Source organism: Naegleria lovaniensis (genome assembly GCF_003324165.1).
Source record: "Naegleria lovaniensis strain ATCC 30569 chromosome Unknown tig049, whole genome shotgun sequence".
Taxonomy (NCBI): Eukaryota; Heterolobosea; class Eutetramitea; order Acrasida; family Naegleriidae; genus Naegleria; species Naegleria lovaniensis.
Genome location: NW_025407871.1, coordinates 130,486 through 145,355, shown reverse-complemented (window position 1 = coordinate 145,355; position 14,870 = coordinate 130,486). Strand labels below are relative to the sequence as shown.

The following is a 14,870-nucleotide window of genomic DNA, read 5'->3' as shown; positions in this document are numbered from 1 at the left end:
AAGGTTTTGCTCTGGCAAATATTTTACCCGCCAAATGTAGTACAGCTTTCTTCAAATAAAAAATATGGCATCGGGTGAGGAATACATTTCAATCGATCAGCTCGATAGCTATCTTGAGATGTTCTATGAGCACGGAGACTTGACTCCGAAGGTCAAAGCGTCCTACTACATTATGATGCTCTCGAAAAATCCTGTAAATTTGCAGTATTTGGTTTCTCATGGTAAGTATGCCTCGAGTTTTTGGAGAGTTGTACAAACACCATGACTTGTCATTATTCATGAAAAGAACAACTACTGAACCTTTTAGCAAGAACACTCCGAGAAGAAGGAAAGAAGAGCATGGATCTGATGATCAATATCCTCTATGTTTTTTACAGCTTTTCTCACTTCTCACAATTTCATGAAATAATTACAAAATTTAAAGTGGGACTGGTAGTCATGGATGCGATTGCATACGAAGAAAAACGAAGAGAAAAATTAATCCAAAAGAAAGAGAAGAAAATGGAAGAGCAGCGAAAGGTTGGAGAAACCATCACAAAACAAGAAAACTTACTCTATGTTTGTTTTAGGATTTTGTTGAATTTGGCAGAAAATATTGAAATTGAAAGCAAGATGAAAAAGAGAGGTCTTATACCTCACCTGGTAAATGCATTAGATGCTGAAAATCCAGAATTGTTGTGTGTCTTGGTCACATTCTTACGAAAATTAAGTGTTTTCCAGGAAAATAGGACTGAAATGCTTGAGGCTAACTTATTGCAAAAGGTTTCATATCTCTTTCAATTCGAAAATGCTATTCTCTTAAACGAGACGATTCGATTATTGATAAATATGACTTTTGACTCCAACTCACGAAAAGCAGTCCTAGCTGTCACTCCAAAATTAGTGGAGCTATTAAGATTTCCTGATCATTTTGACTTTTGTATAAAGCTGCTGTATCAATTCAGTCAAGAAGAAGAGTTTTCAAGCTATAACTGTGCTACTGAAGCGCTTCCATTCATAATACTAGAGTTTGTAGTAGAATATCCTGGCACCAGAGTGGGAAAAGAATTAATTGCGCTAGCAATCAATCTATCATGCATAGAAAGTATTGCAACAAAGATGTGTCTCCACAACAAAGGACTTTCTCGGCTTATGGATAGGCTTGTACGAACAAGAGATCAACACCTTGCCAAAATGGTACGAAATATTTCACAACATCCTCAATTGGGGCCTCAGTTTAAACCATATGTAAATGATATTTTAGGAATGTGTTCAATTGCCGAAACTGATGATCTATTGGTAGAATTATTGGGAATACTTGGAAATATGAGTAATTCAAAATCCTTTTCATTTGCGCAGAGCTTTAGACAATATGATATTGTCACTTTTTTGTTCAATTTGCTTAAGAAGGGAACCAAAACAAGAACAACCATTGTCAACGCCTTGACCAATGTACAAGGTGACAAAGATGATGACATCTTGTTGGAAGCAATCATACTACTTGGAAATGCTATATCAGATGAGGAGACTGCTGTGCTAATAGCCAAATCTCCAATTATTCTCACTCTGTGTAATATTTTCATCGAAAAGCAAGAAGACGATGAAATTGTTCTGCAAACTATGTATGCCTTCTACAAAATGTTGTTATTTAATGCAACTAGAGAAGGTTTAATGAGTCAACACCATATCATCAAGGTAATCATTGAATTGTACCAAGATGATAATGAAAAGATTGCGTCCACATCGGAAACCATGTTGGACATTATATCGGAATGTGATGAACAATGGACGGATATCATCAAGCGAAAGAGATACTTCTTGTACAATCACAAGTGGCTCGAAGAAGTTGCCAATTTACCTTTACCACAAGAAATTGGGCATGTAGATGAAGGAGTTCCAATTCAAGAGAGCGATGAACATGAAGATGAAATGGCACACATGGTTGACATGAGTGAAATTAGTGAAGACCTGGAGGTTGGCACACTCCATTGAAATGAATTTTTTAAAACATTCTGTGAAGCTAATCTTCGAATTAAAATATTATTTATTGCTGCTGAGCTGATCATTTATAACTTGGATGATCTTTGTGAGGCTTCAGGTTTCTTTTGTAAACTTTGCAAATAAGTTCCAAGAGCTTTTTGAACCTCAGGTGAACCAACCCAATTTGAGGCAAACTCAATATCAGATTTAGAAATTTCGGTAATCTTATCGTACAGTGGTTTTCTAAGCACATACTTGGATGCACGTCTTGCGACTTGATGTACCTTATTCCACTTTTTCACTTGCATTATTGCAGAATTTTTCATAACCTCAAAATCTGTGTGAACTTCATCGACAAGGCCAATTTTGAGTGCTTCTTGGGCTGTATGTAAGGTTCCTAATTGAATATGCAGTTCGCATTGACGCTTTCCAATTACTGTTTCATATGCATCACAAAACCAATTGGGTGGAACCAAACCAAATTTTGTTTCATTCAAACCAATCGAATAATCGTTATGAATAATTCTATAATCACATGCCAAGCTAAACAAGCATCCACCTGCAAAACATTGTCCATTAATCAATGAAATTGTGAACAATGGGCAAATATACACTTTCAAGAAGAATTTTTGCAAAGTCGACCAAAATTCAATAAACTTGTCTTTGGGAACTTGATACATTGATTTCAAATCCAAACCAGCTGTGAATATTTTAGGAACAGCCGACGTGAAAATGATTGCATTCATCGCCTTATTCTTCTCCACTAACTCGATGGCATCAATAATTCCTTGCATCATGGGTTGAGTCAGAGAATTTACAGGCTTACTGCACAATGAAATGATGGCATAACGATCGGTTGTGTTGTATTCAATAGAAATTAAACCGTCCAAGAGGAGAGTTTTGTCGGAATTTGAAGATGAGGTCATTTCCAAAACAAATAAAATTAGTAGGTTGTATGAATGTAATCAATGCCGGTATATTAGATTATAATTTGATCTGGTTTCTCAGGTATCAAGTTTACAAAGGTATCGTGGCAACAAGAGGTGTTGTTTTGTTTTTTTTGAGTTGAGATTTAATTTTCCATGTCTCTGCAAGATCCTCACTCCCCTTCTCCGAGAACTTTTTTGTTCAAGTTGAACTATTAGGAAAATTTTGGAGGTGCGAAAGTCGAGTGAAATGATTTGAGACAACTTGCCAATGGCTTTTGTTTCTCTCGTCAGTACATTCTTTTAATTTTGGTTTTGCCATGCTCTTGTTCTTGCTTCTTCAACACTTTTAAATACAACAACAACTCGGATCATGACTTCGATGTGAGGCTTGCAAGAAGTCTAGAAAAACTCAAAAAAAGCAAAAAATGATGGACTCATCCACCACGCTGAGTGGTAAAACACACGAGATGAAAGTAGTATTGGTTGGGTCTGTAGGAGTCGGAAAAACGAGTACAGTGATGCGATTTGTGAAAGACAACTTTCAAGAATACATTGAGACAACCATCGGGTAAGCACAATATTGTGTTCATGAACATTTACCAATTTTTAATATCATCACTTGGGGAACACCATAATACTTTATCAACATCGGACGTGATGGAATGAATTTATTATTATTTATAATTGAATATCCCATTTGATCATATTTTGGTACTGTTCTGACAACATTTATTTAGAGCCTCCTATTTATCCAAGGTTCTCAACATTAACGACACACAAATTAAATTCAACGTTTGGGATACGTAAGTTGGAATTTCAAAACTTTTACAAACAATTTCATCATACAATAGCGCAGGACAAGAACAATATAAATGTAAGTGAACTAGTCTCTGTTTTCATTTCGAATTTGAGCAAGAGGAAAAAACATCTTATTCGGAACGTCATGATACTGAAACAAACTTTCCGATGGTCATTATCAACATGTAATTTTTCACACAATACTTTCTAGCTCTCGTACCGTTGTACTTTAGAAAAGCCAATGCAGTCATCATTGTTTATGACATTACGAGACAAAAAACTTTTGATGATGCCAAGAATTGGTATAAAGTATGTATATGCAGTATATGGTCATCAAAAAATATACTAATTTCGAAACAACAACAATTAGGAGCTGATTCCACATTCACCAGAAGATGTAATAATAGCAATAACAGGCAACAAGAGCGATTTAGACAATCTTCGAGAAATTGAACGAATTCAAGGAGAGAAATATGCCAACAGTATTGGTGCAATTTTCAACGAGACCAGTGCCAAGAACTCGAGTGGAATTACTGACATTTTCCAACGACTTGGAAAGGCCTGGCTTTCAAAACAACAACAATCACGAATCATCAAAGATGACGATTCAGGAGCTGTCAATGTTGGAAACACAACCAATACAAACAATAACACAAACACTGGAAATGCTGGAAATACGAGCAATAATAATGGAGGAACTGGTGGAAGTAAATGTCCTTGTGGAGGTGGTTGAATTGGTGAAATGTCAAGAAGCTGGATAGCGTTGTACAGTACTGTTCCAAATTGAGAAACTAAATTCAAGAACCATTTTCGTGTCATAACTTATTTGATAACCTGAATACAGAGCTTGAGTTACATATTTTGTGTAAACCCTTCCTTTTGACATTATTATTCATGAGATTCAGTTCTCATTTCTTCTGCATGTGATATTTGTTTTTTCAAGATGATGAATCCTTTCCAACCTTGGACTATTTGTCAAACCTTCCAAAACTGATGGACGATAGGAGATATCAAGAAAGCGAAAAAAACAAATCCTTCTCTCAACGCACAAGTAGAACTCCTTTCGCATACAGCAGCTGACTCATTTCCAACAACTAGAAGCGATCATCATCTCTTCTAGCCAATTTTCTGCGTACGCTCAGTAATCCTCACTCTTCAACTCCGTAAAGCAACATCTTCAAAAACAGAGCTCTCTTTGCGTAGTAAAACCACAACCCCCATCAAATTCACACACGGAGTTGTTGTTGCAATTTTCATCACCAACGAATCCATACTTGGCCACGTGTTCTCTCTTCTTCACCTTTCGCCATTCCTTCCTTTTAAAAATAAACACAAAAGATGCCGAGACTGTTCCAACATCTTCGTTCCAAGTCCACGGCATCACCAACAGGCAATCAGGACATTATGTGGAAGGATGAACAGCAATTGAAGGAACAACCGACATCCTCATCATCAACAACCAATGTAACACCCTCCTCTTCCTCCTCCGAGAATCATTCGGCTGCTACTACTAACACTTCATCAACAACAACGGCAAGCAACCGCAATACAAATTCGGACTCTAATCACCAACTTGTACCATCATGTACTTTGACATCTTTGGGTAATGATAATATCAACAACACTTCCAACACTACTACTAATAATCATCATATAAACAACAACAACAATAACAACACTAACAATCCCAATACGAACAGCAACAATAATTTAGAGGAATTTTCAAAGAGTAGCAAACGGGTCTCGTTCTTTACATCGTTGCATTCAATCAATGAAAGTGGTTTATTGGAGAGCTTGAATGACGAAGATGAGTTTTTGGTTGTGGGCGGTGCATCCTCGGGGCACAAGCCAAAACCAGCGGCAACAGCCTTATCAGGAGTGGTGAATAGAGCCACCACAGAGAGCATTGTACCTTCTTCACCATCGGCGAGCCAACAACAACCACAAACTGATAATAATCATCAGTCCAATCAACCTCCTCCTTCTCCTCATGATAATGTCAACAAAAAACCTCCATTCCTTTCCAACATTGAAGTACCAACCACAGAAAAACCTTCAGCAAAATTGTTAGATACCTCGCCCAACAACAGCAGCACGAAATCGAATATCACTAACAGCAATGCATACCGACCGTCTCATGTAAGAGGATGGAATTCTACTGTATCACCACTATCTCCTTCAGATTTTGCGTATGTAGTAATAATAGTTGATGTTTGAATGACTAATTTCATCATGATCCTCATTCGTCATTTATGTGTTATTGAAATAATTACAAATACGGAAAATAACTATCCCATGTTAACAACAACAACGATAATTCACAAAATTTAGAATTAAAACCATGCCAGCTCGAAACCGAGGAAATAGCTCATCCTTTAACAATTTAATCAGTATGCAATATAGCCCTTTACTTTCAAGCAACAAGATACAAACCAACAACACGTCACCCATGGCATATTCAGTAAACACATCTAGCGCTATCACCATATCCAACAACGGTAAAGGAACACATGAAGGGGGTAGCTCGGGAAGTAGTGGCAGCGGAGGTGGAGGCACACCATTGCAATTTGCAACTGGCAGTGTTGGAAGCGGAGGAGGAAACCCACTTCTCAATTCATTTAGCAGCTCTTCTTACGCATTACCAACGAATTTCGGTTTAGGAGGACGACTCACGAGAGGAATGAGTGTGACAAATTTCCAACAGCCAGCACTTAAGCGAGCTCAAAGCGTGTTACATCATAACAAACCTCCGGTTGCAAACTCATTTGGTAGACACAACGTCGATCCAAAATGGGATATGCGAAAAGACGATTGTTTCGGAGAGGACCTTACTGACCTATTGGAAGACGAATCAAGTCCAGCTATCAAGAAATCAACTCCACTCGTAAAGCAAGCTTCAGTGTTTGCAGCTGCAAGCGCTTCTTTTGCTATTAACAACAATGGTGACAGAGCATCACCAAGACTTTTGTTCTCAAACTCGAGAGATCGTGCCATGAGCGTTGATCAAACAACAGCAATGTTTGATAGAGTTGGAAATGTTTTAAAAGAGCGTGCTAAAGTTGTTCAACTAAAGATGAATAGAGATTTGAAAACATTTTTATGGGAAATGAAGGACATGGAAATTATGAGTTACGATCTTGAACAACTCGAGAAAATTGCAAAGGATATTTTGGATTGCAAAACTATTGACGACTTGTGTAACAGAGATTTTATGAAAGAGTTGCAAACACTGTTACAAAATTGTGTCTCAAACTATGCTACCTTAACTCATCAAAGCTGCTCACCCTCGATGCATGTTTTATCAGCTACACCCACAATGTCTAGCCTAATTTTAGGGAGCGTACTGAATAACGTTGATCCTAAGGCTGTGACGGAGAATTTTGAAGTTTTAAAGCAGGCTAAAAAATTAATATTTATTTACAGTAGAATTAACAGAGTTTTGGAATTGTATAAGAAGCATTTAATTGAAGAGGCTAATAGAGAGCAAATCAAACGCCAACGTATCAAATCAGTAATTGAAAATGTTGAACCAAAAGAGGATAGTTATGATAGCTCTGGCTCTCAAGACAGTATTAACAGAAGACCAAATTCTGCATTGTTAAAACCCATTGACGAGGAGGACACGTCATCAACAAGTGTCTCACCCAGAAGGTCCAGTGTAAGCTCTAACTCAAAACTAGAAGTTGTTGGAGAGTCATCTGATATTGATTCTCCTATTAGCTCTCCTAGATCATCGCTTTCAAATAATGGAACACCGACTACTGGAAGTAAGGAACCTATAACCCCATCCTCTGAGAAGAAAAAAGCTTCTGAGGGCTTTTTTTCAAAGTTCTTTGCCAAGTTTGCAAAGAGAGATGATAGCCCAACACTGTCTCCAGCCATAACCCCTGACAAAAAATCCAAGTCTGCCAGCAATACGCCAACAACAGAGCCAAAAAAGAAGGACAAACAAGACAAAGATTCTAACGTGATCGAGATCCTATGCAGAATTTGTGAAGAACTAGTTCCAAGCACACAATTAGCTGAACATAGCGCCACTTGTGCTGTGAAGCACAAAGTAGAAATGCAAAGCATTACAGTTTTTGAGAAACTCAAAAATGTAAGAAAAGCTCTTGAAAAAACTGTGAAAAAGAAAAAATCTACTTCTCTCTACAAGCTTCTTAAAATAGCAAAAAAGGCAGAGAATAGTAAGGACAGAACACAACTACAAGAAATCATTGGAAACCTGAATCAAATACTTGAAGAGCATAAGGACGAGAATTTCGTTGGAAATAATTACCGAGTAACCGTTTATGCTAAAAGACTGTTGGATGTAATTGAATCAAAATGCACAGCCTTACTTCACGAAGAAAAACAATCCTCAGCAACCAAGAAGAAAATCAAAATTTCTGATTTTGAAATTATCAAACCAATTTCTAGAGGTGCTTATGGAAGAGTTTATCTAGCTCAAAAGAAAACAACCAATGATATCTATGCAATCAAGGTCATTAAGAAGCAATACCTGTACAATCACAAGAACGTTGGTAAAACCTTGACCAACGAACCAGATCTTCTTGCAGAAAGAACAATTATGAAAGTGCTTATGGAGAACAATGAACAATCTCCATTCATTGTTAACTTTTACTATTCCTTTGCTGGTAAAAGGTACCTGTATATTGTAATGGAGTATTGTCCTGGAGGTAGTCTTGACTGTTTACTTGCTGACAAGCTTGAGAACGGAGAAGCTTTTGATGTAGACACTGTTCGACATATTGCTGCGGAAACCATTTTAGCATTGTCTGACCTACACCACAGCAAAATTGTACACAGAGATTTGAAACCTGATAACATGTTGATCGACAGAAATGGACATTTAAAACTCACAGATTTTGGTTTGAGCGAGATTGGTTTATTGGACAGAGAGGATGAACAAACCTCAGCAAGTAAACAATCATTAGATAGTCTGAGACAAGATGAAGATGAGAGTGAAATTCAAGTCAGAGGTACTCCTGACTATCTCGCTCCAGAACTACTATTAGGTATGCCACACACTGAAGCAGTAGATTTTTGGAGTTTAGGATGCATTTTGTTTGAGCTTCTCTTTGGATGTCCACCATTTAATGATGAAACACCAGAATATATTTTCGACAACATTCTTTCGAGAAATATTAATTGGGTGGATGAAAGATTGTTGCCTCCAGAAATTGTTTCTAGTGGAGTTATAGATTTTATAGACAAACTTCTCGATCCAAATCCAGAAACTAGATTGAACCACAAAACAGCCAGAGAGCATCCATTCATGCAAGGTGTTAATTGGAATAAGGTTTTAAAGGAACCACTTGGAGTGCTTCCTAATGTGACCAACCTTCTTGACACCTCAAAGTTTAAACCAAGAGAAGAAAACTATCCAATGCACTACCAGGCCGACTCTATGGATGCAAAATCTCTGAGCGATATTGACGATTCTAGCGAGAGTTTGACTGAGCATACGGAAATGAATATTGCAGGATCGGTCACCACGGACATGCAAACGCCTCCACAAGGTGTGAGGCAAGCGGCTGCATCGCACAGAAGTTCAAGCTTTCACTCTGGTACCTATGGTAGCTATATTTCACCAGGTGCTGCTGGTTCCATTACTCCTTCATCGCTCGGCATGGCAAGTCCCAGCTTGGTGGGATCAGTCATCGACTCGTTCTCATTTCCTGAGCACATTAACACAGGTGCCTTAAGTAGGCTGAATGAGGAGATGTTACGCCGACAACAACAAGGACAACATCATGTTGACCCGAACACAGTTCCAAGAAATGATGTAACAGCGGCCAGTAGCTCAAGTAGCAGTGGTCATTCCAATATCAGTGCTTACTGAAATTGTAGCTAAGCTTTGTAAAATACATAATGATTTTATAAATATTGGTTTTGTTGCTACAACAGCGATTTTAAACTTTTAAATATCTCCAAGCTCTTTAAGCAGTTCTGCTTTTCTTTTTTCAACCAGAAGTCTCTCAATTTCTTTTTGTGACGGAACCACAACGTTGTAAATGAAATTTTTCTTATCCTCTTCTCCTAGCACGCCAAAGGATTTAGCTTGTAATAATTCTCGCGTTACATTTTGAACTCCTTCCCCTGAAAATTTTTTCTTTTTAAATTCCGCATATTCCACATAACGATTGTAGAAATCTTTTCGTAATTCTTCTTCAGCTTTTTCTTCGGCAATCCTCAAATTTGGATCATCAATATCTTCATCGTATCCATAATAAAAAGAATCAACATCTTTGTACAACTCAGATATCTTGGTTTTTTGTTGCTTTTCTACTGCCTGTTGTTTCTCAAATAATAATTCTTTCACTCCGGGCAGCTCCCGTGCCGCGCCAAAGTATTTGTATCCTCCACCCACTTCAATCAATTGACCGTTATCATCAAGTAATTTAATATCTTGTTTAGAGTAGTCAATTCCTCCTAACTCCACAATCCGTTTTTCCCATTCTGCTTTTTCTTTAATTAATCTATTAATTTCATCGTTCAAATCTCGAATCCGATGTTCTCCTAGTGATGCATTCTGTATGATCGTAACTTTCTCAGCAATTTCCTTCAACACTTTTCTTCTCCAATGTTCACAAGCCTTCACCGTTTTAGAAAAGGATGGATGTGGAGGTCTCTTCTTTTCCACATATTCATTTCCGATTCGAAAATTAGTCCATCGGTTAAGCATGGACTGAGCCTTTTCCTGATTTCGAGCCATTTTTTTTGTTTTTTTCAAAGAAACAACACATGTTCAACAGTCTGCTTCTAGAGGCAAAGATTACTTGAGCAACAATCTGGGTTTCATCAAGAACGGAACAGTTAATTTTTGAACTTGTATTGAACTCAAAATCAAAGTCAACCAATAAAAAATGTCAAGATATTTGGACGCTCTGTATGGGTCATCCTCTCCTTCTTCTTCTTCGGATGAAGAATGCACTAGCTCACCCGAATTTATGAGCATGGAAGAACAACGAGCCTTGTATCGAGAAGAACGTGATGATGAAGAGAAGAATTTGATAATGATCACGAAAGAGGAATTATTGTCTGGTCAGAATGTACTTTCCATGCCAAAGAAAGTCTCTTTTAAACACAAGATTGAAAAAAAGAAACGAAATCCTTCGCATCATGAATCATTATTCATCATTCAAGAGGAAGAGCAACAAGAGAAAGATTTCATTCAGGCTCCAACACAAATGGATAAAAAGTGGAATCATGTATATGAAAATAATTTTGAAAAATCCATGACCATGATTAGAAAATTGCCACTGCAATATGTAGAGTCAGACAAGATGTCCATTGAAAAATTGAATAACATCTTGAATGAACATTCAAATACTATCAAAACGAACGCAAAATCTGACGAGCCCACCTTATCAATCATGAAGGATAGTACTCATCTCATCGCTTGTTCCATGATGCCTTACATATTTTGTGCAAACGGTCCCAAAGATGGAAAAGAATATTCAACATTTCTTGTGTATGATACCACACTCAAGAAACGGTACAATTTGACAGAAATCTATTATGGGTTGCAGGAGCATTTTCGTAACAGGTGTTTCAACTTTATACCGTTCGTGAATAAGGACACAATTCTGGTCGCTTTAGGTGAAGCATTATTTTGTTTTGATTTTGACAATGCTTTTATATGGTATCGCCCACAACAATTATTGGTCAAAGATCCACAAAATTCTTCTGAATTGTCACAGTGGGGAAAGACCTCGCTCTCTCTTAACACGAAAAGGATCGAAAAGACGACCAATCATTCATACAGTTGCTACGGAGATAAGGTTTGGATTTTTGGAGGAAGAAGCGTCAATACAGGTGCTTTAACGAATCAACTTGTGGAATGTAAAATTACAGTGGTGCATTCATCGGTAAAAAGAGAGGTCATATTTGGGTCAGATCCACCTTTACCACGCGAAAATCATGCGCAATGCCAAATTGAAAATAACATTTACATTTATGGAGGAAATTACATGCAACCACATCAGTTGTTGAATGACCTTCATGTGTTTAATACAATCACAAGACAGTGGATAGAAATTGATCTTTCCTTCTCTCCTCCCCCACTGAGAAATCATTCATTTTCGAATTGTGGAAATAGATATTTATATCTTATTGGAGGCGATCTTGGAGAAAATAAGATTAATGATATTATTTATCGATACGATACACAGACACGCAGGTTTAGTATAGTAGTGTCACAACATCTTAGAAACAGCGACACTGCAAGAGCTTTTCATACAACCATTTCACTGTATGATGAGCTGTTCATTGTAGGAGGTTGTACGAACTTGGAAACAGGAGCTATTGCCGGCAATGCCATTTCTCTTATTCATACTTTGGACCATGGAAATGAGAATGAAATGACCAATTTTTTAAAAGTACAAATAGAACAGCAATTTCTTGGAACTTTTCAAGGTTATGACACAGTTCTCAATATAATAGACAAAAACGAGGCATCTAACGACCGTTACTCAAAACAGTTACATGTTCATAGAGGTGTTCTTGCTGCGAGAAGCACTTACTTTTCAAATCTGTTCAAAGAAAGATGTATATACAATGATGACGGAAAACTTGTCATTGAAATAAGCAACTACCACTTTGATTCGATTCAAACATTTATATCATTCCTCTACACAGGCAATATACTGTTGCCAGACCATATGGATGAACATTATTTACAAGAAATTGTTGATATTTCTAGCATGGATCATCCAAAGCATGAAATATTTGCTGACATTTACAATCGTAGAAAATTATTTATGGACTCTTCTGCTTCCATTATTTACGGATTTAAGAAAGATTTACTTGAACTGTATCAACGAGTAGTATGTTCGGTGGACAACATTTTTCCAGAATCATGTCATGAAAACCTTTATGCCGACGTCACAATTCAACTTTTAGATCCTCATACCAACGATATTATTCATCAACTGCAAGCTCATAAGCTATTCATTTCAAGATCGACATATATCGCAGCAGTTTTTGCATCCAAAATGGAAGAGTCGACCACTGGAGTTATCAAATTCAACGAAATTTCACTGAATGGAATCTTGTGTGTATTGAGATACTTGTACACAACCGAAATTGATATTCCCATCGAAATAGCTATTGAAGTGTTTGTTTGTTCACATTTATTTCAATTAGCTGAACTTTCACAACATGCCAAGCGCATCGTGATCGAAAACATTACCACCGACAACGTCATGGATATTGTCATTATTGCAGACATGTACAATGAAAATGTCATTAAGAATCATGGTATTAAGACCATTGTTGAACATTACGATGAGGTGTCCAAAGTTCCTCACTTTTCAACATTGCCTGAAAATATCAAAACTGAAATCCATGACAAGTACATTTATCATCTGAAAAAGAAATCAAAACAAATCAAAACCAAGAACAAGCACCAAAGAGAAAATTCCAAATAGAGCTTTAAGCGTTGATGTATTTGCTTTGTGAAAGAATTATTACATTTCGAATTGTGACACTGATTTTCGAATTCATTGTCGTGACAACTGCTTGATGTTTAAAAATAATACATAAAAAACAACAAACAAAAAAAATGTCCTTCTTCCGACCCGTTCTAACCACTCTCACCGAGGCTTCATCACATTTACTCTCGCCGTTAGTTGGAACTCCAAATAATGATGCCACCAATGGCACTCCAAATGCAATGCATTCGGAATTTGTGCCCATGACTGAAATGGTGAGCAGTACAGAACAACAGATGCAAGATTCCGATCGCACCAAGACTTTGGCCAATATTGGCCAGCCTTGTGATGTGTGTCTCATTGAAAATACTCAAATCGTTTTTTCATCCCATTGCTGTCAAAATTGTCAGTTAGCATTATGCGAACATCATTTAAACAAACATCGCAATGATTCGAAAACAAAAAATCATGTCATTGTCAATGGTCCATTGTTACACGAAAAGAATCTCGATTATGAAATTGAAATTGTTTCAACAAGACAGATTCATGAGAGATCACCTATGAATCACAATAATGTGAACAAATCACAACAAGAGGATGCATTTGAACATCATCAATTAATTTTTTCTTCGGATTCAAACAATTTGGATATTAATAATTTAACCGATGAGGAAGAAGATTTACTCGCACTCAATCAACAAGATTTTATATATTGGACCAATTTATTGAAGAAATATCCACATTTTTGTAATTTAATTCACACACCTTTGATTGTTCGAAAATTGTATCATAACGGAACACTTACTGGTTCACTTTTGATTGATAACAAAACGTCACACACCATAAATGTCATACTCTCTCAAGTAGGTCCACTTCATCAATTGATCATTCCTCCTGGACGTTTAGGAATATTTGAAGGAATAGGACGAGTGCATTTCACAATCGAAGTTGGACCCTTCGATATTTCAAGAGACAAAATTATTTCCAATTGGGATAAAGCATTACCCATTGTTGGAAGCGTTTGTGCTGGAGTTGCTGCTGGTGTTGGTCTTGCTGCTGGAGCATTGGCAGGAGTTGGATTGATTGGAATTGGAGCTGCAGCAGCGTTTGGAGGAGTCTCCACAGGTGTCACAATTGCCACAGCACCTATTGTCGCTGGAGTTGCCAAAACGACCACAGAAAAGAAACAACAACAACAAGAATCGTCATTACCACACAACGATGAAAATTATACGAACAACCAATTTTCACAGAGCCCATCATTTTCGGATGATGTTTCTTCCTCAACGTCGAGCTCATCCTCCTCTTCGACATCATCCAAAGACCCAGAAAGTTCCAAGTTCAAGCATTGGATGAAGAAAATTGTTCCTGGTATGAATTGGACATATCCCAATTGTTTTAAAAGAGGAATTTTTGCTGATGGTCACTCTCTGATCGTTATTAAGCAAGACCAAGAAGAATCCACTCATGACCATGCAATTTTTGAAATTGAAGAAAGGCGTATCACTTGAAATTTGAGGGAATCATGTCTTGGAGAAAACCTTATGTACATACATTGCCATCACTTGGATTCAAAAAGGTGCATCATCACTGTAAAAGCGGACATGGTCTATTTGGCCATAGCGCCACATTCCATGCCTCATCCCTTACAACAAATTCATAGTAGATGCATTGAATTATAATGTCATTTATTCTTTTTCTTTGTTTTTACCAAGTATTGCGCCTTTCGAACGTGCGTAGCGCTCTG

The 14,870-nt window shown here is 37.3% G+C and overlaps 7 protein-coding genes across 7 annotated transcripts; 5 read left to right on the top strand and 2 right to left on the bottom strand.

Annotated features, from left to right (window-relative positions):
* Positions 1-64: 64 nt before the first annotated feature.
* C9374_011633 (uncharacterized protein) lies at positions 65-1,971 on the top strand (the record flags this gene model as incomplete). Its single annotated transcript, XM_044687310.1, has 2 exons — positions 65-221; positions 287-1,971. The coding sequence occupies 2 exons, from the start codon at positions 65-67 to the stop codon at positions 1,969-1,971; spliced, it is 1,842 nt and encodes a 613-aa protein (XP_044543142.1).
* A 74-nt stretch (positions 1,972-2,045) lies between these two features.
* On the bottom strand, positions 2,046-2,885 carry C9374_011632 (uncharacterized protein; the record flags this gene model as incomplete). The annotated part of the gene is made up of 1 exon (XM_044687309.1): positions 2,046-2,885. One exon carries the CDS (start codon positions 2,883-2,885, stop codon positions 2,046-2,048), a length of 840 nt encoding a protein of 279 aa, XP_044543141.1.
* A 428-nt stretch (positions 2,886-3,313) lies between these two features.
* On the top strand, positions 3,314-4,419 carry C9374_011631 (uncharacterized protein; the record flags this gene model as incomplete). The annotated part of the gene is made up of 5 exons (XM_044687308.1): positions 3,314-3,456; positions 3,626-3,691; positions 3,740-3,762; positions 3,898-3,995; positions 4,057-4,419. The coding sequence occupies 5 exons, from the start codon at positions 3,314-3,316 to the stop codon at positions 4,417-4,419; spliced, it is 693 nt and encodes a 230-aa protein (XP_044543140.1).
* Positions 4,420-5,024: 605 nt separating this feature from the next.
* On the top strand, positions 5,025-9,531 carry C9374_011630 (uncharacterized protein; the record flags this gene model as incomplete). Its single annotated transcript, XM_044687307.1, has 2 exons — positions 5,025-5,875; positions 6,018-9,531. The coding sequence occupies 2 exons, from the start codon at positions 5,025-5,027 to the stop codon at positions 9,529-9,531; spliced, it is 4,365 nt and encodes a 1,454-aa protein (XP_044543139.1).
* A 78-nt stretch (positions 9,532-9,609) lies between these two features.
* On the bottom strand, positions 9,610-10,404 carry C9374_011629 (uncharacterized protein; the record flags this gene model as incomplete). Its single annotated transcript, XM_044687306.1, has 1 exon — positions 9,610-10,404. The coding sequence occupies one exon, from the start codon at positions 10,402-10,404 to the stop codon at positions 9,610-9,612; it is 795 nt and encodes a 264-aa protein (XP_044543138.1).
* Positions 10,405-10,555: 151 nt separating this feature from the next.
* On the top strand, positions 10,556-13,120 carry C9374_011628 (uncharacterized protein; the record flags this gene model as incomplete). The annotated part of the gene is made up of 1 exon (XM_044687304.1): positions 10,556-13,120. The coding sequence occupies one exon, from the start codon at positions 10,556-10,558 to the stop codon at positions 13,118-13,120; it is 2,565 nt and encodes an 854-aa protein (XP_044543137.1).
* Positions 13,121-13,254: 134 nt separating this feature from the next.
* Positions 13,255-14,634, top strand: C9374_011627 (uncharacterized protein; the record flags this gene model as incomplete). Its single annotated transcript, XM_044687303.1, has 1 exon — positions 13,255-14,634. One exon carries the CDS (start codon positions 13,255-13,257, stop codon positions 14,632-14,634), a length of 1,380 nt encoding a protein of 459 aa, XP_044543136.1.
* Positions 14,635-14,870: the final 236 nt, after the last annotated feature.